The 26,514-nt window shown below is 48.9% G+C and overlaps 1 protein-coding gene across 1 annotated transcript in view; it reads left to right on the top strand.

Moving 5' to 3' along the window:
• The window catches only part of RGS9 (regulator of G protein signaling 9), a 61,957-nt gene that overhangs the window by 17,406 nt on the left and 18,037 nt on the right, over positions 1–26,514 (top strand). Inside the window, exons 6-13 of the mRNA XM_069481646.1 lie at positions 240–298; positions 1,087–1,163; positions 4,760–4,841; positions 12,111–12,173; positions 20,187–20,216; positions 21,074–21,135; positions 24,047–24,160; positions 25,385–25,500. Of these exons, the coding sequence (XP_069337747.1) occupies positions 240–298; positions 1,087–1,163; positions 4,760–4,841; positions 12,111–12,173; positions 20,187–20,216; positions 21,074–21,135; positions 24,047–24,160; positions 25,385–25,500 (603 nt within the window). The remainder of the gene's footprint in view (positions 1–239; positions 299–1,086; positions 1,164–4,759; positions 4,842–12,110; positions 12,174–20,186; positions 20,217–21,073; positions 21,136–24,046; positions 24,161–25,384; positions 25,501–26,514) is intronic.

Genomic DNA, 26,514 nt, shown 5'->3' with positions numbered 1-26,514 from the left:
TCAGTAGTGCTTAACACGCTGCTTATTTTACTTGCTGCATTTCGGTGACATTTGTCTTGCTGTCATCGTGACCTTTATGTCAGCTCACATCTGCACTGGGCGTGTTCCTGGGGGGAAGGACCGGGGGTGCAGGGTGTTCTCCCCACCTCTCCGAGCAAAGTGGCCCCCAGCACAGGGAGGCCGCAGATCGGGTGTTAGAATGTGACGATGATGGAAAATGTCACTGCTTTCTTTTCCAGCCATCTACCTGGCCAAGCGAAATATCAAGAAGAAAGGGGTTTTAGAAGAATATGAAAAGGTACAGGGGTGTTTTCAAGTAGAGGTTGTTAAAACTGAATGGAATATGGTCTTGAGCTATTTTCCCCTCTGCTGCATGTAACTACATCTGCCTCTTTACCATCCATCCGCCCACCCTCCCATGCATTTATTTATTAGAAGCAGCTCACTGCAGTAAACTCTTCCCCATGTCTAACTTCAGTTTCTCCTGCTATAATTTAAGCCCCTGTCTCAGTGGCTACTGGGGTGCACGTGGTTACCTGCTTCCTTTTGCTGTCCCAAAACAATATGGCTCAATTAATATGTATAATAATGGATGTGATTATTGGAACTTGAGCTTATGATGGGGAAACAATAGTACGATTCAGACTTTTGTTTTAGGCTGGGTAAGTCGGGTTTGCCAAAGAACACACCCCAACCCTCAAAAGGCTAGCATTTCTGGGCAGAGGGCAGCAATCTTGCTGTGTTTTTATTCTTTACAGACATGTTTTTAGAAGGGCCAGCATCCCATCAGTGTTGGGCTTATCTTTGTGGATTTGTGATGCTGTTGTTGAATATTGAATTTCCACATTCTTCCTCATCCCCAATCCTCTCTTCCTGATCGGATTTGGGATACATTTATTTAAAACAAACAAAATCAAGAAAAGTAAGATGTATTGTGAAAGCTGTTTGAGAATTCAGTGCTACTCCTTGAGTGGGGTCCGCCATTGGGCTGGCTCTGCGGTTGCCATGCGCCAGGCATGCCCTCCTTCTGCGGCACATGGCATATGCCTTGGGGCTCACTGATCTTATTTTATTTTCCTTCTGTAGGAAAATTACAATTTCTTGAACCAAAAAATGAACTACAAGTGGGACTTCGTCATTATGCAGGCCAAGGAGCAATACAAGTGAGTAAACAGCTTTCACACTCATTCGTTGGTGTCCTCCCTCCTGTCTTTGTTTCCTTTTATTAAAATAAACGTTTATTGAGTGTGTATGTGCCAAACACTGGGTTGGGCATAGGGAATAAAAAGACACAGTCTCATGGGTCAGGCAGATGTGTGAACAGGCCACGACGCTGCCGTGAGATGAGGGCCGAGTGCGGGAGTGGCAGAAGGAGCTGTAGGATGGCACTGAGCCTGGTGGCTGCATGGGGGGTGTCCAGGTGAGGGACAGGGGTAGGGGTGGGTGGATGCACAGGAAAGGTGGGGTGGGAGGAAGGGTGTTCTAAGCAGATAGAACCAGAACCTGGAGCTAGGAGAGTGCCTGCTGTAAGCAGTTCCTGGTGGCTGCAGCAGAGAGTGCAAAGCGTGGAACCGGCAAAAGTTAGCAAGATGTTAACCGGAGGTGTTAGCAAGAGCAGATCGTGAGAGGGCTTTGTGCTGAGGGCCTCAGGGAGCCACAAAAGGATTTTTAAACAGGGGAGGGATACACAGTAATCAGATTTGCACGTTAGAACCACCCACTGCTTGCATTTGCCCGTCATCCACATCAGAACTGGAGCTGAACGCCCCCTGGAGGCCTCTGTCTTGCCAGTGAGAGCCAGCTGTAAATGTGGAGGACGGCGAGTGTTGGGGAGAGTGTCTCCGTCAGGATGAGGTCAGGCTATCATAACGAACAGCCCCCAGCTCTCCGGGGCTGGAAACCACAAGGTTCATTTCCTGCTTGTGTTCCGTGTCCTGACACTCTTTCCCCCACTCCAGGACCCACGCAGAAAAAGCAGCACCATCGGGGCTTTGGCCACTGCTATAGCAGGGGGAGGGAGAGCCTGTGTGGGTCAAAGCAACACCTGTCACTTGTGCTCGTAATTCATAAAGCAGGTCATATGGTTATGCCCAACTTCAGAGGCAGTGGGTGAGGACCTACAGTCCTACCATGTGCCCGAGAAGTGGGGGAGCCAGGAGTAATCTGGTGACCAGCACCAGTGATCACCAGTGGTCCCATTGGCCCAGCCTCACTGTCCCTGGTGAGTCTGGATCCTGGAAGGTCTAGACTTGCGTGAGTCCGGCTGGGACATTCCCCTCCTCCATTCTCTTCTAGGTGCCTTGGGATGAGCGGTTCCTAAGAGATTCTCTCCTTCCGAGATTCTGGCTTTCCAAGGCTTAACTCCAAGTCTGCCTCTGATTTTAGACTTAGGGCCTCACAAAACTAGGCTGGCCATATAGGTCAGCCCCGAGGTGGTCATTTTGTTACATTGAGCCCCCTCTTCTGAGTTCCGGACTCAGCACCCAGCAGCCTACTCAGGGTCTCATGTTGATGTCACACCTGCAACTTCACTTGTCCATATGTGAACATGTGTTTCCCTCACTCTCCAGCCTCTTCCTCCACGATTACCCACACCAGTGCAAGGAGCCACCATGCACCTCCGTCCCCAGTGTCAATGTCCAGTAATCTGGTCCTGTTGCTGCCTCTGGTAAAGTCCCTTTCACTCAATATGACTCCTGTCTGCCTCCCTTATTCCCCTACCCTGGTCATACCAACCCACTGTCAGCCAGACCGTGGCAGTGGCCTCTCTGCTCCCATTCTGCCCCATGTTTGGACACAAATAGGATGACGTTACTTGACCTTCTCTAAGCTATCAGAGAGAATGCTCACGTCCAATGTCACTTCCTCAAAGAGGCTTTTCTGATGAGCTATTACTGCACTCAGATCATCCTAAATTCAGTGGCTCAAAACAGCAACAATTATTTTATTATCTGTCACTATTTCCAGAGGTCAGGAATTCAGGAAGGATTGGGCAGCTCTGACTCAGAATCTCTCTCCAGAGGGCTGGAGCTGGGGGCCTGGGGCAGCTGGGGGCTGCTGGCAGTCCCTGCTCTCCTCTTGTAGCCCCTGGGCCTCTCCCTGTGGTGTAGCCTGAGCTTCCTCACAGCGTGGTGGCATCAGGCAGTCACACTGCCTATGTGGGTGGAGGCTTCAAGAGCACATATTCCAGTAAGGAGGGTGACAGCTGTCCCAACTTTTATGGTCCAGCCTCAGAAATCACACAGTGCCATGTCTGATATCTATGTTGGTCGAAACCCATCACAAAACCCCACCTGCTTCAGCAGGAGGGGACATAGACCTTCTGTCCATGGAGAGAGTGTCCAAGAATTGTAAACATATTTAAAACTCACCCCAGAGGACATCCCTGATTCTATATTATAGTACCCTGAATGTTTCCTGATAGCACATTTTTTTTTTGACGATTTGCATAATGTTTAGACCAAAATCTACTGACAGGCAGGGACTATGTCTGTCTGGTTCACCAGTAGACTCTCGGGCTTGGAACGCAGTAGATCAATAACTACATGGATGAATGAGTGATTACGCAAATGCTGTTGCTAAAAAAAAAAAAATCATACTATGACAAACTAAAGTAATTCCTCGTTACTGGCTCTCTTGGATTCCATTGATCCTCACTGTCCTCGGATAATATCTATGACAGAAAAGCAGAGAAGCAAAGGCAGAGAGGACCTTAAGGGAAAATTAGAGGTGGACCCCGCCAGAGGCTGTCCAGGGTGACTCCTGTCTGCCCCAGGCAGACCCCCGCCCATCCTCTGAGGACGTGGGCCGGTGGCAAATCCGGTTAGGCTGGCAAGGGGAAGTTCAAGCGACAGCGTTTATATTTAATTTCCAAAGGAGGTTGGCAAAACACCCTGCTGGAATGGCGCTGCTCCCCCATCTGGCTCCCTGGGTGTTATTATGTTATTCACAGCACATTAACGGGCAGATAAACCCGCCAGCTCTGCCACGCAGAGGGCATGCGCGTCATCCCACGCCGCCTGGGAAAACAAGCGTTGACAAGCGTGAGCGCCGGTCGCCGTGGCAGTGGGCGGGGTGGCCCGCGTGATCCTTAGCGTGACCTCGCTCCGGGACGAGGAGCGCCCGGCAGCATTTCCCATCCACAAAGAGCGAGGAGGGGGCTGGGAGATAAGAGGGAAAATAAATAACCTATTGCAGTTTTACAATGATAAGTTGAGCTCAGACATGGCACAGACTCCTTGGCGCAACAGAATAGAATGACAGGTGGGGAGGAAGGAGGGCGCCCAAGGCCAGCACTTCCCCGTCGCAGTCACCCGAGGGTGGCCTGGTCGTCCAGACTTCACTGCGATGTTGGCCAAGGCAGGAAAGGTTATCGAGCCAGCCGGGTGGTCCCGACCCCTGTGCTCGCCCCCGCGGTGAAGTTCGCGCGGTTGATCTCGTCGCAGCGCAGCGCACGCTCCTGCCACTCGCGACGGCGTGGCTCTGGCAGGGCGGGCGGCCCCTCTTTGTCCCTGAGCTGCAAAGTGAGAAAATGTCTCTGGGAGGATTAAGTCGGGTTAAAGGAGTTGGTATGTGTACCAGTAGTCAGGACGGTACCTGGCACACGGTGTGATGCCGGCGTTTGCTGTTGGCTGTCACCGCGGCGCACGTGAATTATTTGGGCAGATGGGGAGAGTGGCCCAGGTCATCAGGAATGGGGCCATCCCTGATCAAAGACGCCAAGTCTTCCTGGCCTTACACGTGGCCTTTGGCTTTTCAGGGCTGGAAAGGAGCGGAACAAGGCCGACAGGTACGCCCTGGATTGCCAGGAGAAGGCGTATTGGCTGGTGCACCGGTGCCCTGTGAGTATCCTCCTCCCTGGGTTCCTCGTCTCTTCCTACGCCTCCCGCCCCCTTCCTGTCGTCCCCATCCCTGCTGCCAATGCCTCTAGCTCCCGGCCTGGAATTGGCTCCGCAGAAGGAACCACTTGGTGTGGGGTTAGCGTCCAGGTGCCTCTTGGCAGGAAGAGGACGTGCGGTGTCCGGATGGGGTCTGCTCCCGGCTCCTCCTGTTGGCGTTAGGGAGGGAGGGACCTGAATGGATTTGTCTTTTATGAGGGCTGGGACGTTTTTTTTTTTTTTTGTTTGCTTGTTTGTTTTTTTAATTTTTTTTTGGCCAGGATACCATCCTTTGGGAAAGGAATATAAGCAGAAAAGCTAGAATGTAGGCTCCAAAGCAGAAAAATAGGATGCTGTGAGAACGGAAACTGCACAGCCATCTGCAAATCTGTCCTGTGTGTGTCCTGTTCCCTCTCCTCTTCCCTCCTAGACTCAGTCACAGCAGCTGAGATGGGAGGAGAGAAGGAGTAAGTGTGCGCTCAGCTTCTCCTTGCTTGCAGCACACTGTGTCTCTGGCTTTGGGACTTTCACAGTCACAGCTGATGTGACTGGTCCTTGCTTATTGCTGGGGGATGGTAGCCTCATCCCCCAGCACAGAGGAGCAGGCTCTGCCCACTGCCCACTGGGGTTAACTCTGCTGCCTCAGTTTCCTCCTGTGTCAGACCTGTATGGTGCCTTTGGCTCATGGGAGGTTGGAGATGTGAAACAGTTTGGAAACTGAAGAGTTCAAAATAAACATTCTTCCTCCTCTTCCTTTAGTTTCCTTGCCTGTCACATACCAGAAATTTTGAGAACAAGGACGTGAGCTGGGTGGGGCATGGTTGCAAAGTTTACAGATTTTTGAACTTCAAGCCTATCAGATTTTGGCTGTTTCACTTATTTTCTTTCTGCATTCAAAGCAGATCCTTGTGAGGGGTTCCCTCTGCAGGGGAGTGGGTTTGGATGCTGTGTTGCTGAGGAGAAGGTCCTGGGGTTGATCCCCAAGCAGCTCGTTTGGTTTTTCTTTGCTTCAGGGTTCCTCCTCTAGGGAAACCAGTTTGCAGATTCCTGACACAGGATCGTGGGGGCTGGGTGACAGAGCACAGGGTCCTGGAGACAAGTACACATCTCTCTGCTGGTAGCTTAGGAGTGAGATCTTTGTATGACAAGGGAACTGCACATGGCTCATGTGTTCCGGACAAAGCACCTGGGTGAAGATGAGGGAAAATGGCGGACATGCCACATTTGGCAAGATGCCCCCGTGCCCGGTGGCAGCATGACTGAGGGAAGCCTGCTCCTGACAAGGTGGAGAATGGCTGCCCTATTATCCTGGGAAGACACTCCACGGTGTGGGAATGTCGCTGTGACTGTGTTCCCTGCAAAGCAACATAGGCTGTGTATGCACACGATCCACCCAGGGTCTCTGTCCTCCCCTCTGTCCTGGCAACCAAGAGGTCTAAAGGGAAGAAGATGAAAAACAGATCATCTGGGTTCCTCTCAGTTCTCCTGGGGCAATCTCTCAGCCCCCGCCAGGCAACTGGCTGAGTGGCTCTTCACCGCATGATGTGGAAGTATATAAAGATGACAACGATTACGTGTCTCTGTGGCACCCCCCACCTTGCCTACCGTCCTCCCCTTCCCCATCTCCACCGCCATGACCATCATCTCACCTCCCCCTCCATCACCTCCCTTATCCCTCCCCTACCTCGACCACCTCTCTGACTTCCTGAAATTTCTCCGCCACCTCCACTACTTTTGTTGTCATTGTCATTGTTGTTATGATCTCCATCATCATCACAGCAGACCTGGATTAAGAACTCGCAGCGTGCTGGGAACCGTGCTAAGCATTCTGCACTCACCGTCTTATGTAATCTTTTCAGCCCTGTGCAGAAAACAGTGTTATTATTCCCATTTTACTGATGAGCAAGTGAAGGCTCAGGGATGTTGCTAATGTGCCCCAGCTACACAGCTAGTAGGTGCCAGAGGGTCTGAGCCCACACGCTGCTGACTGTGAACCCTCCCTCTCAGCCCCTGTGCCCTTCTCCTCTCATGAGATGTCACATGATGTCTTAGTGCAGTTTAGTCCCTTTGTAACCCCCTTGGCCATTAGAACATTGCCTGGGTCACTGCTGTTCGAAGAAACATAATGCCTGAGTCCAAATGTGCCTGGTCCCTCTTTTGCAGCCCTGGGGACCCAAGTTCAGGACGAGGCTTTGATGAACTTGGAGTAGTCCTAAAACTAGAACACAAAACTGTTCTTCGAATCTAATCTCTCCCTCACGGCCGCTCCCTGAGTCAAAACCAGGCCCGTGGTTGAAGATCTGGCAGGAGTGTGTCCCTGCTCTCCCCACCTTTCTTAGGACACTCCTCATCTCTCGTTGCCCTGGGCGGGGTAGGTGGCGCTCTGTCTGGAGAGCATCTCAGCCTAGGAATTGAGCAATCTGACTGACGAGCCCAGGATGCTCGGGAGCGCACAGCCTGTCAGACGGTCTCCAGGAGACTCGAACAGTCTGCCAGTCTAGTGGGAAGACAGCCAGCCAAGGCAGACAAAGCGTTTGGCTCCGTGCAGTGTCGAATGGCCGCTCTGTGGACTGACTGTAACCAACTGTTGTAGGGTTGCGACACAGCCTGTCGTCACTGCACCGACTCGTTCACTTGTTCATTTTTCTATTCACTGATCTGTGAAGCCTTCACTGGCCCCTGACTCAGTGCCAGGTGAGGGGTTAGGAGCTGGGCATGAAATGACAGCTGGGAGTGATCGCGCACGGCTGCGTGCCTGTGTTAAGCTCTCAGTGCACCTGCCAGCGATGCTATGAAGTAAGATTATTACCGTCCCTGTTACTCACGTGGGGAAATCAAGGCTCGGAGAGGTTCTGTAGCCTCCTCAGTGCTGGGAGAGGAAGCCACATCTGTCTGATGGCAAAGCCTGATTTGCTGCTGCTGTGCAAGGAGCACCCACATGTGGTCCCTCTCTCAGCTCAAGGAGCTCAGGATGCAGATTGCCGTGACACAGGTGAGCAGCGCCCTCTCTTCCAGGGACGAGACCCAAGTGTGGGAGGGGCTCAGTGCGGGGGTATTGATTTAGGAAACAGGGAAAAAGTGTCCGACAGACACTGTGTCAGGGATGTCATCATGGGCAGAGGGCAAGATCAGACGTGGGTGGTGGTCGTGGAGGGATCTGACCTGAATTCCCATCCAGAGCTCAGATGCCACCTGTGACTCAGCATCCTGTGATGGAGGAAAGCGATTACCCAAGTGGAACGAAGTACAGATCTGAGCACGATGCAGACAACAGTTAGTTTTGTAAATGAACAAAAGGAGAAGCAGCTCCTCTAGACAGTCATTTTGGGGGCCTTCCCTGCACCTTTGCTGTGCCATCTGTGACTTCATGATTCCTGAAGATACTGTCCACTGCTTAGGCCTGGTTTTGTGGACAAAGGCTGCTTTCTGGTGATATGTGCTCTAAATCAAGTAGTCATTTGTCTGAATATCAAGCTAAATGGCTCTTGTTTCAGCGGACACTGGCCAGGGAAGGAGATGTCTGCCCTGCATTTCCTGTTGAGACTGGGTTAGATGTCCAAGAATGGAAAATGGCAAAATAAATTGAGGTATATTTAATACGGTGAAACATTGTGATGCTATTAAAATATTTTCAGAGCCATTCATGACCTAGGAAAATGGTCTGACCTGTAATGTTATAACATAAAAACAGGATGGAATGCTCCACATACCCTGGTCCAAATTTTTAAAAATTTAACATATATTTTGTGAATGGCCAATCTATGCCAAGCAACGGGGATATGTGTATTACCTCAAGGAGCTTTCTACAGTCTGGTAGAGAGACAGAGACTGAAACTATTTATCACACCGTGAATGAGTCAGCACAGAATGCCATGGCAGCTTGTAGGTGGCAGGGCCGTGTGTCGGGTGGAGGGTTGGGGAACACCTCTCCACAGAGGGTGACATTCAAGCCAGGATCTGCTTGGAGCAGACTTCTCGAACCCTTTAACCTAAAATCATTTCCCCCTTTTTAGGCTCATTTCTCTCTATTTCTTTCCCCTGTTTTATTTTATCAAACAGGTTAGTGTTTTTCTTATTGCTTTCTGTCTCATGTATCAAAAGGGTCTGATCCTATAGGGGCAAGAGGGAAAATGAGAGGAGCGTATCAGAACTAGAGAAGGGACAGGAGGGACATGGTAGAGTGCCACCAAGAAATGTCTGTGGGCTCCACACTGGCCCTGCTTGGGATGCTGATTCCTGCGATGTCACCTCACTGGGCAGTTGTCACGAGTACGAAGGTCCCTTCCTAACCCGAATGATGTGGCATTTTGCAAATTGCCTCTTTGACTTATGCCAAAGGGATGTTGTTGGGGCGTCGTGCTCTGGTGTTCGCAGTTCCTCTGCTTGAAGAGGGGAAGCTTGCACGTCCCTGGAGGGCTTCCTGCATGCGGCACCAGGGGCAGAAAGCGCTTGCGTGCCTCTGTCTGCCGGCACACACTGCAGGCAGTGAGACTGCTCTCGTTTCCTGTGCGCTGACAGTGAGCTCTGGACTGCCCTCATTCAAGCACAGAAACTGCGTCAGTAGCGGCTCTGGTGACTGTCACAGTGGATCAAAGACTTAACACTATCTGGTGCATGAATGAATGAATGAATGGAGCTTGGAAGTCTCCCAAACCAGCAGAGGCAGAAGGCAGCCCCCGGGGGAGTTTTGAAGGCAAGGCAGCTGAGATGGGACCCCTGCTTATCAGGAACCACTGAGACTCCTGGGGCTTCTGCCCACAGGGGTGCCAGGATGAGGCAGCAGCCCAGGCAGTGGGCAGCGGGAGGAATGTGCCTTGCTGTTCCCTAGGGCTGGTGGGGAAAGCGGAGGTCACAGGGGCCTGGAACCGGACAGGCACGCAGAGTAATAAAGCCCAGTGGGTAGCTACAGGTCTGAGAGTCCAAGGCCATGAGGTCTGGGCAGCCGAGGGCACCCCGGTATCGATCTCAGTGATGTAGGTGCATTGTTGAGCACCAGGGCAGTGGAATTTATGTCCGAGCAGGGGGTGAGTTCAGAGGAAAGAGCTGGATAACTGATTCAAGACTGGAGAAGACGGCCACACTGAAGCTGTGTGCGCCACGCTGAGTGCCTGTGGAAGGGCAGCAGACAGCGGTCGTGGGGGCGCTGGGGCGTGGGCTCTGTGTGTGTGTCGGTGGGTTGGGGGTGCATGTATGGGAGCATGTGTGAGTGTGTGTATGTGTGTGTGTGTGTGTGTGCGTGTGAAAGTGTCACGGTGTGTGTGTGAAGTCTGTCTTCAGCTTTGTTGGGGGGAGTCCGCTGTAGACAAAGGCACTGACCCCGCCCCGTGCTAGGTTGGATCCATTGAGGGCTGGCTTGGGGGCACTTGTAATTTATCCCTTGTGTGACTAATTGCTGAGTGGCTGCCTCCCCCATAAGGCTGGCAGTGCCTCCACGTGCCTGCTGGGGGTGCCTCAATAGCAGTGGTCTCAGGGCATGTCCGCCACGGCTCCCCAGGGCTGAGCACAAAGTACTTGTTGGTTGACGGCCACCTGTGACTAGGGTAATGATGGCCTCTCCCTTTCCCTGTCCTCCTCCCCACCCACTTTCTGTTGCCTTCCACTTTCTCCTCCCTGCCCAGGCTGTATGCCCAATGTTCACCTCCGTGGTAGCCTACTGAGCTAGGTTGCTAGATTTAGCAAATAAAATATAGGGTGCCTGGTTCAATTTGAATTTCAGCTAAACAACAAATAGCTCTTATAAAAGATATACATTGTATTCAAATATATTTTATATATTTTAGTATGAATATACAACAAGCAGAAGAATATTGAGACAGAAATCATTTGCTGTTTATCTGAAATTAACTGGACATCCTATATTTTATCTGGCGACCCTACCTCTGCTCCTGATGGGGACAGAGCCCTGTCACTTCCCAACTCTCTGCTTCAGTGTAGTCAGCCTGGTTGGCCACAGGTGCTGAGCACTAGGTGAATGCTGGCACCAAAGCTACACAGAGGGAAGTGAAAGGCTCAAATCTCTGGCCTCATGAAGTCAAGGAGTTGAGAGAGACCAAGAAAGATTTTCTGGAGGGTTGGATGACCTGATGGAAAAGGGAGTTGACGACGATTGCAGACCCAGCTTTGGGCCAGACCTTTATGTACATGATCTTAAAATGAATGCAGTCCCTTGCTCAGTAATAGCTACCCTCTATTGGGAGCTTCACACCCTATCTCGTTAAATCTTCATATGAACCTGCCAGGTAGGAGGCATCATCTGTTTTGCAGATGGGTCAGCGAGGGCAGAGATAAGTGGTTTCTAAGATCTTCTGCATAGCTGGAAGCTGAAGAACCAGGATTGGAACCTAGAGGTGCCTGACTCTCCCAAGCACTGCTCTGTTACATCTCTTTGCCCATCCATCCCAAGACAGAAACCACAGAGTGTGGGGAAGGAGCACTGTGAGAGGAGTCAAGAGTTCCATGTATTAGTCCCAGTCAACTCTTTTTGGGCTTGAATGTTACACATCTATCCATCCACCCACTCACTACCCCACTATGCATTCCTCCATCCTTCCATCCATCCATCCCACTATGATGCTGGGGATGCCATCCCTCTGTCCATCCATCTACCCTCCCACCCATCCATCTATCCCTTCACCCATCCATCTACCCATTCATCCATTTATCCATCCATCCATCCATCCATCCCACTATGATGCTGGGGGTGCCATCCTTCTATCTGTCAATAGAGTTACCTGTCTGTCTGTCCATCTATTTACCCATTCATCTACCCATCCATCCATTCATCCCACTGTGGTGCTGGGGATGCCATCCATCTGTCCATCCATCTACCCTACCACCCATCTATTCACCCATTCACCTACCCATCCATCCATTCATCCATTCATCTACCCATCCATCCATCCCACTATGATGCTGGAGATGCCATCCTTCTGTTTATCCATCCACCCTACCACCCGTCCATCCATCTATTCACCCATTCATCTAACCATCCATCCATTTATCCATCTTACTGTGTTAGGTACTGGGGATGCTATGGGTGCAGAACAGCTCCCATGAAGCTCACCAGCTCACCTGGAGGATTTACACACTCTCATGGCTCCCCGTGGGCTAGGCCACAAGACCTTCTTGGCTCAATTTCAGTATTGGTAGGTTGGCCAAGACCCAAAGTTAATCAGAAACCAGAGACTCACCCTGTAGTGATCCTTATGTTTTTTTTTTTTTTATTCCATTCAGCCAGGAATGCACAATGTGCTGGACTATGGCCTGGACCGAGTGACCGATCCGAATGAAGTTAAGGTAAACTAGGTACGTTTCTGCTGGACACTTTGCCTAGGTCAGGTTCTGAGGCTGGGAATGTGTCCACATGTCTGTTCATGTCTGTTAGGGCAATGATATCTCCCCTTTGAGATGCCAAAGACAGAAGGACTATAAGCTCTGTGGAATCAGGGTCAAGGGAGAGGTGAGGCCATGGCAAGGGTCCTGGGAAAGAGAGATTACAAGTGGAGAGGGACAAGAAAACGCAGAGCGCAGGGCAGAGCAGATAGGATCGAGATCATTGGTTTTCAGACTTTTCTGAGTTTTACTTCCCCTTTTGAAAATCTGATGAAAGTTATGCACCCATTCCACTCAAAGAGGCACAGACAGACATTTTGCACACATTCAGCCAGTTCCTTGACCCTGAGAAGATGACAGGGCCCAGGCTCAAAACCCTTGAATCAACTTCAAATTTAAAACTTAATCCACTGCTATTGAGACACTCACAGGAGCCGCAGGAGGTAAATAGTGGCGTTAGCATCCCTATTTCATAGCTGAGTGAGTAGTGTCACACTTTCTTTCACATCCCAGCGGGGTAGGATCTTTGCAAAGATTCTCTGATACTTTTTATTTTGAAAAGACTCTTTCTACAAATAGGCCACCTTTCATGATGGATGGCCAATTTCCTATGACTTTTCTTTTTTTAATTTAAAGAGATGCAGTTCATAAACTGTTGAGACTGTGGCACTATTGACATTTTGGGCCGGATAATTCTTTGGTGGTAGTGTGGTGGGTTGTCCTGTGCCTGCAGGATGTTTAAGAGCATCGCTGGCCTTTACCCTCTAGATACCAGGACCTGCAGCCCTCTCCCTGCCCACCGCCCGCCCCAGTCCCAACAGTCAAAAATGTCTCCAGATATTGCCCAACACACCCTGGGAGAGAGTCTTAACTGCTCTGGTTGAAAGCCACTGACCCCAGTCAGCCAGCCTGAAACCCATGCAGACTGGTCTTGGATGCTTTCATTGCTCTCTGTCTAACGCTATCTTTGGGCAGCCAGGGCTCAGTCACCTCTTTAGCTTAGTGTGTTGTCCACAGGGCTTGGCAATGCCTTCCAGCGTGAGTGGGGCCCTGGGGGGGACGTGCAGGGAAGTGGGAGGGGACAGAGAACAGAGCAGGAAACTGGCAGCTCTGGGACAGTGTCTGCTTTTGCCAACTAGGATCTGTGAAGAGAGACATCGAGTCCCCAGAGAGCATCCCTGGCGGGGGGGACCATTAGGTCCCCTGTCCACAAGCCAAAGAGACCCTTCCTTTGATACTCACAGGCGCTGTCAGCCTCTGCTCAGCTGCTCCCAGGCAGCCTTTCCCGTGTTCCCCTTGTCAGATAACAGATCACTGCTGGGGCCCTGGAGGCTTGGTTGCCATGGGAACAGAATCTTCCAGTAAAATACTGAACCTGGGTGGAAGATTTGCATTTGTTATGACTGACTGGCAGCTCTGGAAACCTCTTTCCTGTGGCAGAGGGGAGGGCAGGGGCAGAAAGCAGGTCACCCACCCTGATGTGGGGGGCATGGGGACGTAGGGGCCCCCCATCTTCGACCCCAGCTGTGTGTGTGTTGGGGGGGTGGGACCTTAACTCGAGCAATTTGGGAGGGGAGCTGAGGAGCCCGCTGCTCCGTCCCGTCCTGGGGTGATGGTTAGGGTGACTTCCAAGGAAGGCGGCCAGACAGCCCTCGTCACTGAGAAGGCCCTCATCCCCCTGCCTCAGGTCCCCTTTCCTGGACACTGGTGGTCCCCTCAGCCCAGAGCCCGAGAGAACATGCTGGGTGTGAGACCGAGTGTGTCCTGACCGTGTGGGGCTGGGCCCGGGCTGGGCCCGCACTGCTGCTTACTGTCACCTCTCTCTCTCTCTCCCCAGCTGTCTTTCTCCCGTCTGTGCACTGCAGCCGCTGTGCCGTGTTCAGAAGAGCAAAGAACCACGCTGCTCCTGCACGCGGCTCCCTCCCGGCCCTCCCCTCGGCCAGCCCCAGCGGGCCGTGTCTTACCTGCTTGCAGCATTGAGTGTCCCCGCTGTCCCATGTGGACCTGGCTGGGGAGGAGAGGGCCGGCGAGAACGTGAAGTGTCTCCACGAGGCCTTGCGAGTGCAGAGGTTTTGGATTTTTGTCTCAGTTCAGAGAACTCACGGTGCCTGAGCTGGTTTGAAGAGAGAGGTCATTTTTTGTGAATTCTTGAAAAGATATCTGTTTTCCTTAGAGGCAAATAGCCCATCAAGCATGAGAAAGGAGGTGGTTAGGTTGGCCGGTACCTAGGGCCCTGGTGACCCACTTCCTCAGGCTGACGGCAGCGTCAGCTAGGCTGCCAGTCCTGGGAGGAGCCGGCCCTGGGCACGTCGTGTCCTCTCTCAGTTCCGAAACCCCCAGCCCCTCTGCCCCAGGGAGAGATGGGGCAGGGGGCTGCTCTGACGGGGTCACCACTGTCATTTAGGGACGAGGGCAGTCAGCCCCACTCTACTACTCCCTGGCCTTGTGTGATCTTGGGCACACTCTTGAGCCATTCGAAGTCTCAGTTTCCTCATCTATACAATGGGAATGACAATAGTTCCTTCTTCAGAAGATTACACGGGATCATTTATGTGATGTGTCTAGAACACTAATCAGCACGCAGACGCTCCAGGAACAGCAGCTGCCATCATTATAACTGTCGCCACATCGCAAGGGAGAATTTATGGGGCCGGTAGACCTCAGACCCCATTTTCAGGGGCTGTGCCTTGGCCAATTTCCTCTTCTGTTTTGACCCCATCTCACACTTGTGTCCTGGTTGGAGTTGGAGGGAGGAAGATACACACCAATTTCAGCCTCTCTGCCTAGTCCAATCAGCAGCTGCTGACACGGCACAGTCTGCACTGGTGTGCACACAGGTCTCTGGGCAAAAGGCAGAAATGTGGCCCCCCCGGTATTAAATACTGTGCTCTGCAGAGCACTAGCCTGGAGCCCTCAGTGTGCAAAAGCTCCCCCCCCGCCCCCCACCCATGCTTCCACCAATAGGGGACAAACTGCTTTCTTCTAGTGGCTTCTTGTGTGGGCGTGGCTGGCTGGGGAAGGACTGACAGCTCGCTGCAGCCAAGCAGGGGCTGAGTGCTTCACACCTAGTAAGGGCTCAGTTAAGACTCACAGCAGCCTTAGGAGGTAAACAGTGGTGTTGGCACCCCTGTTTCCTAGCTGAGGGAGAAGGGGTGGGGGAGGGAAGGTAACTCCAAGGACGCACAGCTGGAAATGCTGAAGCCGGGATTTGAACCTCAGCTGACGGCCAGCAGTGCCCGCTCTGTATCCTGCCTGACGTTTTCTGATATCCATTGTGCGACTCTAAGAAGCTTTGCTGGATTTTCTTATATCTGTTAAGAGAGGCAATATCAGTTTCGTTTTTCATGTGAAAAAACCAAAACACAGAGAGATCACCATTTGTCCGAGGTGGCTGGGCCGGGATTCAGAGTTCCTGCAGTTCTGTGGCTCATGCTCTTCCCTGTTGCCCACGTACCCCACCCTCCACCACGGCCTCAGTCCTGCGCCCAGGGCCAGCCTCTCGAGCAGGTGGCTTGTAAGTTGCCCAAGACCTCATGCTCAGAAGGGCCCTTGCGTGGCTTAATGTTCTGCTGCCATCTTGAAATTCTTTGTACTTTTTTCTGGACAGGGTCCCTGCATTTTCATTTTGCACTGAGCCCTGCAAATTGTAAGCAATCCTGCCTCCTCCCCCTGATGGGGAGGTACCTGGCGGGACAGATACTTACTGCAGAGTTTGGCAACCTCGAATGCTCGTCCGCCTGGACAGCTGCCTCCCTCTCCTTCCGTGTCTGCTTTGCATTAACCACCTCGGTTTCCCATCTCCCGGTTTCTGACCTCGGAACCCTCTGTGCTCTCAATGGCTGTGCTGCCAGATTCTCGCTTTCCCTCCGCGGCTCGCCCAACCCTCCACCTGCGTTTCTTTGCAGACTCCTGCCTGGCTGCCCTCTCCTGAGGTCCCCGCTTGTCCCTCCCCTGGGCTCCCATGCCCCTGCCTGGCAGTGGCCCTGTGACAATTGTCCACATCTTCCATGGAGGTTCCGGCCAACCGGCTGGCTATAGAGCTGTGTAAACAAGTCTAGATTGTGTCCCTATTTGGGCAACTCTGCAAGGGAAAAATAAGAAGTTGTTAGAATTCCAGGAATGCAGAGCATTCAAAGATTCTTTAGGCAGAATATTCCTCCTGCAGCGAAGTGTGTCACCAGGATGAAGAATAAAAAGAAGTGGCTTCGCTCCAGGAGGGCCCACTGCTGAGAAGGGAAGCGATTTGTGTGCGAGTTCCAGGGTGGAAAAAAAAAAGTTTGTTTCTTCTCATTTTAGCATGAGATGGTTTGCTTTGAATTGCTTAGAATTAGATATATCTTTTAATAGCTTCACTTAACTTTAATGTTTCTTATGGCCTTTGGCTAAGGAATCGTCATATTGATAGTAGGTTTGCAAGATTTAGCAAATAAAAAATACAGAATTCTCAGTTATATTTGAATTTCAGATAAGCAATGAATAATTTCTTCTCCCTCTAAGTATGTCCCAAATATTGCCTGGGCGTCCTGTATTTTATCTTGTAATGAGGGCTAAAATCGCACCGTGCACACGCTCTGCAGCGGTGTGTTAATCCTACTTAGTAGCCACTGTTGCTGGAGTTTCTGCGTGTTCCTGTCGCCTCTGTCTGTCATCTCGTTTAATCCCCCTTTCTTCTATTCTCCTTTTACAAATGAGAAATCGGAGGCTCTGAGATACTAAGGAACTCATCCAAGGTCACATAGCCAGTAAGTGGTAGAACCAGGATTTTAACCATTCCCCCTGATAGAGAGCAAATTGCCTCTTCCTTTTAGAAAAGTCCAGACCCGTTTTCCCTCACTGCACCAATACACACACCTCTAGAAGGGCGGAGATACCTGTATGTCAGCCTAGAGGAAGCCAATCCCATGGACAGCTTTTTTTTCTTTTTTTCTTTCTTTCTTTTTTTTTTTTTTTTGAGACAGGGTCTCGCTCTGTTGCCTGGGCTAGAGTGCAGTGACATCATCATAGCTCACAGCAGCCTCAAACTCCTGGGCTCAAGCTATCCTCCTGCCTCAGCCTCCTAAGTAGCTGGGACTACAGGCACATGCCACCACGCCCAGTTAATTTTTCTATTTTTTGTAGAGATGGGAGTTTTGCTCTGTTGCCCAGGCTGGTCTAAAACTCTTGGCCTCAAGTGATCCTCCCATCTCAGCCTCCCAGAGTGCTAGGATTACAGGCGTGGGCCACCGCTCCCAGCCAAAACAGCTATTTTTAAAGCTAGAAGTAAAAGCTAAAATCCTCGCAGACGCTCCCGGCTAGAGGTGGGGAAGCCTCAGATTCAACCGAATCCCATTATTAGAGCGCACACTGCAGCCCGGATTCCCAGAAGATAACTGGTAATTCTGGGAATCCGAAAACAAACAGCAAACTACACCACATAGGCAGAGCCCTAAAAAGGTAATAAAATCAAATGAAGTGAATAAAAATATAACCACGGCAAAACCCCGAAGACTGAGATAGTGGTCCCAGAAGCAAACACGCTAGGCCAAAGGAAGACGGGGAGAGGTAGGAGTGAGTGTGCTCGGCTGTGGCTGGCAAGGGTAGCTCCCTGCGGGGCTCAGAGAACACAGGACAGCCAGGATCTCACTTCTCACATCTGTGTTTGTTCACTCAGAGCCTTGGGCCCCCAGGTGCTGGCCACAGAACAGCAGCCGACAGGAAGTTTGGTCGTGGGGCTTGGACACTTTGAAGGTGTTTTTGACACTGGCTGCTGAGTGGGAGCCTAGCGCAATTTCCATCTTCTCCATCATGGGCATTCATGAGCAAGTGTTCCCTGTGTTTGAGTTTCATGTCATGATTGGGGCTCTAGCTCTCTTTTTGTTTTAATTTTGAATTAAGTGACTGGACAGAGTCATTCCACCCTGCAGCATTCTCCGCTTCAGGGCAAGGGAGGAATGGGCAGAGGGCAGGCTAGGTTGGAGAAAGTGAATAGGTTCAATGAGTTTCTGTTTCTCTTGGCTCACTCCTCAGCTTTGCAAAGGGCAGAGCTGGGATTGAATTCTGGTTCCACCAATTACTGACCAGATACTGAGAAAGTTACCCTCAGCCTCTCAGAGCCTTGGTTTCCTCAGCTGAAAATCAGTATAATAAAATCTCCCTCCCTTAAGCTTTGTAAAGGCTCAAAGAGGTGTACATTGCTTTGTGGTAGGTGCTAGGCAGTTATTATTATGCAAAAATCCAGCTTCCTCTTTGAGCACAAGGCATAGACCTGTAGATACTATTCTGAATAATCCACTCCAGCAAGATTCCAACAGAGGGACGTGATTATACAGTATTAGAGTTGAATGCAAGTCCACTCTGGCCCCAGGGTCTTTTTTTTACCTAAAATGTGTGTCTTCTAAAACAGCGGCTTATGTTGGGAGAGAATGGGAACAGATACTAAGTGTGGTTGCCAAAATATTTGGATCATTTGAGTAGTGTTTTCAATTGCTTAAGTGGAAAAAATTATATTAAGTTTAGAAAAAGTCCCCATTTTTCTAGGCCTCCAAGCACCTGAAGTCATCATTTACTTGATATTTATTGAGCATCTACTCTGCATCAGACATTATGTTGGGGAAGACAGACATGTTCTCCTTGCTCATAATGGTGCCTTAATGTTGATTCATACATTAAACAAGGAGTCACACTAATAAATACATAATTAAAATTGTTATAAGTGCTACAAAGGAGAAAGTCAGGTTGTGTGAGGGTCTAAAACAGAGAGACCTACCTGGGCTTTACCTTTCTGTGATAACTCTCCCTACTCCTCCATGGAGGGAAGTAAATTATATAAAAGTAGTCCAGGGAAGCAAAAATGAAACCCAGCATGGATTAGAAAGGAGAGGCGAGTACATGACATTCCACATTGGACTCTGCTGCATTCCTTGTCAGAGGGCTCATGGGCCAGTGTTTATTTTGCTAATTGGCTAAAAGGAAGTAAGTGACCTCCTTGGACTCATGACTCATTTCCAAGTGAAGACTTGGCTGGGTTAAGCAGCATGGATATTGGCAGCCAGGAATCATGACACTCAGCTTGAAGTATAAGAGTTGGCACCAGCCAGCCCCTGGACACAACCAAACCTACAAAAACTGAGACTGGAATCACCACTGTGGCCAACCTTGAAGAGTTACATGGTGCAGAAATGTGGTACCAAGGAAGCATGCCTCTCTCAGATTGTAGAAGATCTACGTATTTTAGCTGGAGACAGATCTGAATGGTTCTCAGGAGCTTCTAGGAGCCTAAACAAGGAGCCCCTTTTGGAGACATCCTTTCTCTGCTGTAACTCAAAAAGGCCAGAGAGAAGAAACCTTGAAGCTCATCCCTAGTGTGAACTTGATCCAGCAGCTTCAGCAAGGGGATAGGCACGATGTGATCTTCCACATTGCAGCTCAACTCTGGGACTCAGCTTGCAGAGGATGCTGGTCTCAAGCATTTTTAATTGTGTGCTTTATCTTTGGCAACATGGCTTTTTTTTTTTTCAACTTGTGTTGGTCAAGTTATTATGAATACCTGAAGAATGCATCTCATCATTCTTTCAGAGTTTTTCCCCATGAGGCAGGAAACAAACACCCCAGCTCCATGCTAGTTTCTTCATCTTTTTCTCTCATTCCATATTGCAGATGGGAATCTTTATTTCTGGCTCTGCAGACCATTCTGTAGGCACCATGCTAGACTGGAACCCACCCCAAACTTAGTCTTTAGTTCATCTTGGCTTTTAGGAGAACAGTGTAAAGTTGCAGTTATAAATTATACTACTTCCCTTACCAAATCTCTTAGTTGCTATTATTCGCCAGTGCTTATATACAATAGGGTGGAGGCAGTGGTAATGGGAAATCCTACATTTTAAGTAAGAAAAGATGGGCATTTTTCTCCTGGGGAACGATTTTTATTTTTCAACTGGGTATTTGAATTGTAACGATTTAGTGACATCTGTTTAATGGTTTTGCTTCTTTGTTTTACAGAAACAAACAATCACTGCTGTCAAAAAAGAGGTAATTAGTCTTCCAGTTCCAATGAAGTTTGATTTTGAAATCTTCTAATAAATTATGTGTACTTTGGCTGTATGCTCTGCACTCAGTAATGAAATGAAAACCATGTGTAAGGTTCAGACAATTGTTTCCAAGTTAATGGACACCACAGAATGACAAAGCATCCTCTGTAAGATCTGAGTGGGGCTGGTGGAAACTCAGGATGTGAAATATCCCTCAAAGGCACAGAGAGGAGGCCATGGCCAGAGAGGACAGTGGGAACAATTGCTGCAGTGTCTACATCCTCAACCCGGCCCCTGCTGCTGTAAATGCAGGGCGTTCAGAATCTACCCAGAATGGCAAACTGCCTATTGTAGCAAATCTTGTATCCAGGACCCAAGACAGAGCCCTGGGAGGCATTGGCCATTGAGGCAGGATGTGTCCATCAATATTTGAATGGGGAAACAGGTGTCTGAGGAGGGGATGGCTTGCTTCTGCTGAAGCAGGATGGGGGGATTAAGGTTGTCACCTGTGGTGGGGACCACCCTCTGCTTCTGTCAGCCAGAGGAACATGAGGGAAAAGCCAAGCATCTGTCCTCGTGTCTCAGTTTATTGTTCTTTAGAACATTTTATTTTTTCAGCTGGTGCTTTTTTTCCAGGCCAACACATGATGGGTTAAGGAGGCCACTAGTTTGGAGTTTTGGGTGGGCTGTCTACCGTGGGCCTGAGTCCCGCTGGTCCCGAGGTAGCTGGCTTAAGGGAACAGGGTGGGGTGGTGTTATGGATACATGGCTTCTGGGTTTGGAGGCCATATGTGTTGGTGTTAGTGACACTCAAGCGTGGGGAAGTGGGACATTTTCTAACTACTGTGTCTCTTCCAGATCATGTATTACCAACAGGCCTTAATGAGGTCTACAGTGAAGTCTTCAGTGTCCCTTGGAGGGTATGTCCCTGATTTGTTGGTCTTGCTGACGTGCGAGCAATAGACAGGCTAGAGGAGAACTTCTGCTTTAAGGCAAGCCTGGCAGGTCACGGGCTGACTGATTTAAGATCCAACGAACTGAGAGAGACAAAACCAATCTCTTGGGGGTTTGGTTCCTAGCTCTTCACTCGGAATCTAAGTCTTCAGGTCTCATCTTGGGTTAGACAAAATCAAGGGTTGGTGAGGTTCCATAAAAGTATGTCATGTTTTTTGGAATCCACTAATGAGTGGGTAGGGAGGGTGGGAAGACTTGGAAGTCTGTGACTCTATGGGTACAGCCTGTGTTCCTGTCATTACCCACTCAAATTTATTAGGGATGTGTGGGTTAGGTTTACTGGTTCAGTGTGCTGTTACATGTCCTTTGTTAAACCTTGATTTAAAATCCAATCAGAAGAAATTGGAAATTTATGTTTGATTTATTGAATTTTCAGGCCATCTTGATTCAGTACCCCATGGGACATTATCTGGGAGTCAGAAAAGGGTTTAGGGCCTCCCCAGGGCAAGCAGTTATCGTTTTGAAATGTGCAATGTGGAATTCATTTCAGGACCACATTGCTAACTCTGAGGTTTTCCTGCACACATGAAAATGAGCTTGGCTTATTTCTGGGGAGGCACAGTGTGACTAATCATTTATTCAGCCCCTGTAAGAGTCAAGTTACAGTACTGATTGAGACCAAAGATTCGGTTTTGTGTTGTGTCTTCCTTCAAATATAGCTAGACACTGGACTCCTGTAAAAATCTTTTTTTTTTTTTTCCCCCGAGTCTGCTTGTTAGTGAGTCTTGTAAAAATCTTTTATATCTCCCCAAATCTCTAGTTTTCAAAACCGTCACCTGCCCAAGAAAAGGTGCCCTGACCCTACCTATATCTTTCAGCGACTCTTTCTGCTGCTGAGACCTCATGCCAGGGGGAGTGCACCTGTGTACTCAGGAGGTGCTCACTTTTGTTTATAATGATAATCCCTGTTCTGTGATGAAGTCAAAACTATTTACTTTGATGTTCCAGCAACACAGTTTCATGAAACCAAACAGAAAGAAAACTGAAGAAGAGTCAAGGATACTTCTTAGACCCACTTTCCAATTTTTATTTGTCTCAGGGCCTCATTACCATAATTTTGACACCATTAGTGTTTCAACTTATAGACCAGTTGCTTTTTTTTTTTTCCCTCTAGCTGCTTGACTGGTAAATGTCTGATTAAAGAATAAGAGAGTCTTGGGAAAAATGAAGCCAAGGGCTTGAGTTCTGCATAAATTGCAAATGCAATAGTGCTGTAGTTTATCTCGAGGGCATGGATCTTGTTCTATCAAAATCCCAGTAACATATTACATAGTTTTAAATAGGTAGAAGGAAGATACTGAATGTTCCCAACACCGGGAAATGATCAACGTTGGAGATGATGGATATGCTAATTACTGTGATTTGATCAGCATACATTCATTATATGTATTGAAACATCACAATGTGTCCCATGAATATGTACAATTATTATTTGTCAATTTAAAAATTTTAAAAATTAAAAAAATAAATTAATGGAATCACCATAAAAAAAATCCCATGGGTAGACGGTAGGTGCCTTATGAATCCACTGTGGGCACAATTCCCCACCGGGAGGAAGAGGCACAGCAGGTTTTTCCACACTTCCCCAACACCAGGAACGTTTTGACTCAGAAGATCTGACTCATCTCAAGGGAATTAACTCTTTTTTTTAAATTGACACATAATAATTGTACATATTTATGGGGTACATTGTGATTTTCTTTTAAGAGACAGGATCTCATTCTGTTGCCGAGGCTGGAGTGCAATGGTACAATCATATAGCTCAGTGCAGCCTTGTACTCCTGGGGCCAAGTGATCCTCCTGCCTCAGTCTCCCAAGTAGCTGGGACTACAGGCACGCACCACCATGCCTGGCTAATTTTTTTCATTTTTTTTTTTAGAGACAAGGTGTGTGTAGGGCTGTCACACTGTGTTGCCCAGGCTGGTCTCAAATTCCTGCTCTCAACCAATTGATCCTCCTGCCTCAGCCTCCTGAGTCCCTGGGATTACAGGTGTGAGCCACTGTGCCCGGCTCACAGTGATGTTTTGATACTTACAATGTATAGTGCTCAGATCAGGGTAATTAGCATATCCATCGTCTCAAACATTTAACATTTCCTTGTGTTGGGAACATTCAAAATATTCTCTCTTCTAGCTATTTGAAAATACATAGAAAGTAAAACCAAGGATACTAGAGGTTAGGAAGGGTAAGGGGAAGAGAGAGAGGGAGAGATTTGTTAAAGGATACACAATGACAGCTGGATAGGAGGGATAAGTTCTAGTGTTCTGTACCACTGTAGGATAACAATAGTTAACAATAAAATATATTTGCAAATAGAAGAGAATGAATTAGCTCTTTCCCCAAACCGTTCATTTGAGGTTCACACTTCAGTTAAACCGCAGGTTTGAATAATGGGTCTAAGTTCCCAAATCCAGGTGTTATCCTGACAAAGAGTAGAACCTCGCCAGATTGTGGCCACCTCCTGCTTCCAAGGTGGATGCAGAGACACCTGTTTGAACAGGGCAGACTGAGTTGGCTTTGAGTCTAAAAAAACTGATAAAATGTAAGGAGGCCACATTTTAATGAAATAGGCACAGAGAAATGGCAAAGGAACTGGACTGGGAGATGACGTTTTGTTTCACAAGCAGAATAGGGACAGATCTTGTCAAATACCTGCCAATCCCAAGGGCTATTAAAGCATTTTTCTGAGAAGACAGGAACACATGTGTAACTACATCAATACAGGAAAAGGCGGACAGGCTGGTCAATCAACCTGAGTATTGATTTCGTCTCTTAGGTGTTGAGCTTCTAGGAAATTGTTTTCCATTTGCTTTTCAGGATTGTTAAATACAGTGAGCAGTTCTCATCCAATGATGCCATCATGTCGGGCTGCCTCCCCAGCAACCCTTGGATAACAGATGACACGCAGTTCTGGGACTTAAATGCCAAATTGTATGTATCATATATATATATATATTTTTTTTTAAAAACAGCTTTTTGAGTTGTAATTCACATGCTGTGCAAGTTCACCTATCTACACTGTACAATTCAGTGCTATTTATTATATTCACAGAGCAGTTCCCTCCTCCCTGTGATCAATTTTAAAACATTTTAATCACCCAAAAATGAGACTCCATACTCCTCCAGCCTTAGGCAACCACGGATCTCTGTTCTGTCTCTATGGGTTTGTCTGTTCTGCACATTTTGTAAAAATGGAATCATACATTGAGTGGTCTTTCATGACTAGCTTTTTTCACTTAGCATAATGATTTCAAGGCTTATCAGGTAGTGGGATGTATCTGTACTTCACCCCTGTGTATGGCTGGATAATATTCATCGCATGGATAAACCACATTTTGTTTATCCCTTCCTCTGTTGATGGACATTTGGGTCGTCCCTGCATTTTAGCTACCATGAATGATGCTGCAATGAGCATTCATGTACAGGTTTTTGTTTTCATTTCTCTTGGGTATATATCTAGGAGTGGAATTGCAGAGTCAAATGATGACTGTGTTTAACAATATGTTATTTTTGAAAATGAAAAAAATTATCTTTATGGCTTTGCATGTCTGGTATCTAATTAGAGTAAATCCAAGTTCCAGGAAGGCAGGGCCCTAGACTTGCCCTGGGAGGGACTCCTTTCCTTTTGCTCTGTTTGTGAGTCTTGAACACTTGTGGCAACTGTAGCGGCACAAACATGGTGCTTGGAAGACGGGGTGAGGGCAGAACTGCAGGAGGAGAGTCCGGGCTAACAGAGGGAGGAGGAAGAAAAGGGTCTGTGGGTCAACTCGGGAAGGTGGGGGCAGGAGACGGGATGGCGTGAGTGTGTGAGGGAGGTTGGGTGACTGGAGGCATTTGAGTTCTTTTGCCCTGAAGGCTAAGGGAGCAGGGCGAGCATGTGGGCACATGTGGGCACCCTCCTTCCCTCTGGGATGGCCATGTCCTTGATGTGAGCCCCGGGGGACTTGTCTGAGGCTGCATCTTCGTAGCGAGTGATTACTTGGTTTGCGTGTTCATGCAGTGATGGGGGGAGGAGGGGGATTGGGATGAGTCCTGGGCCGTGGGACTCATGGGGGTTGAGGAGCTAATGCCCTTGACCCCCACCCAGACGACTGCCTGGCACAGCCCCCGCCTCGCATGGAGTGTCAGTGCCTTAACACATCCTTGTCCTTGCAGGGTGGAAATCCCAACCAAGATGCGAGTAGAACGATGGGCCTTCAACTTCAGCGAGTTGATCCGAGACCCCAAGGGTCGACAAAGCTTCCAGTACTTTCTCAAGAAAGAATTCAGTGGTGGGTCTTTCAAAAAATTTTTTTTTCTTTTAGAAACACTCCTTTAATGTCTGGCCTAGGGTTTGGGGAATTTCTGGGCAGGTGTTTTCATAGCTTTGCTTATGCCCTTAAATAGGTGCTTCCTTTGACAGCTTTAAGAATGGTACCGGAGTGCAGGACCCATTCTTTCCATAGGCTCTAGGAAGCCCCCTCGTCTGGGGGAAAATCGCATCTGCTCAAAAAATCCACATTAGCATCCCCCACACTTCTGAAGGCTCCATCTTGGCTGTCTTTACTGTCACCCAAGGGGTCCTTCCTTCTCCTGCCTCTAAGCACAGCTTTTTGGGGAAACCTTGAAGAAGGGAATGGAAACAGGCAGTCCTCCTCTTTTTGCCTGGCAGCCTGGTTTTCTTTAGCTCAGTGATGCTGCACATTTGATTCACCTGGGGGTATTTTAAAGCCTGTGTTTGCCTGGCTTCCATCCCGAGAGAGTGCTTTTTTACTGTTTGGGGTTGGAGTCTCTGAAGTTTTGAAAACTCCCCACAGGATTCTAGTGCGCAGGTGACGGAGAAGCACCACCTTAGCTCCTGGCCTGAGTTCTTCAGGGCCTTGGGAGTGTGCGGACTTTAATGGAATGGAAAGGGCCACATCTCATATCCCATCTCTGGATGTCTTCTCGTGGGAGCACCTGGGAGTTCTTGAATATATTGCAGACCTGGGAAAACCAAGAGGCCGGATTAGAACCAATTTCACTAGGCTGTGCGTTCAATTGGCTTCACCACCTCCACTGAAATATTTATTTTTATAAGATACATTTACTTCCTTCCCGAGTCCCAGCCCCGGGGAGCTTCACTTTCCAGCCTCGACATTCAGCCGCCTGCTACCTAACACGTACTTATCTGTGGGGTTGCTCCTGACGCTAATCCTACTGGACATGCCTTTAGCCTGGTTGACTGCCAGATGCAGAACATTACACTATAATGTGGATTGTTGAAAATCCTTCTCTCTAATCAAGCCTAATTGCCATGATATAAT

The sequence above is a fragment of the Eulemur rufifrons genome, chromosome 9 (assembly GCF_041146395.1).
Source record: "Eulemur rufifrons isolate Redbay chromosome 9, OSU_ERuf_1, whole genome shotgun sequence".
NCBI classification, from domain to species: Eukaryota; Metazoa; Chordata; class Mammalia; order Primates; family Lemuridae; genus Eulemur; species Eulemur rufifrons.
Note: the sequence above shows the minus strand (reverse complement) of the source record. Positions and strands in the feature narration are given on the sequence as shown.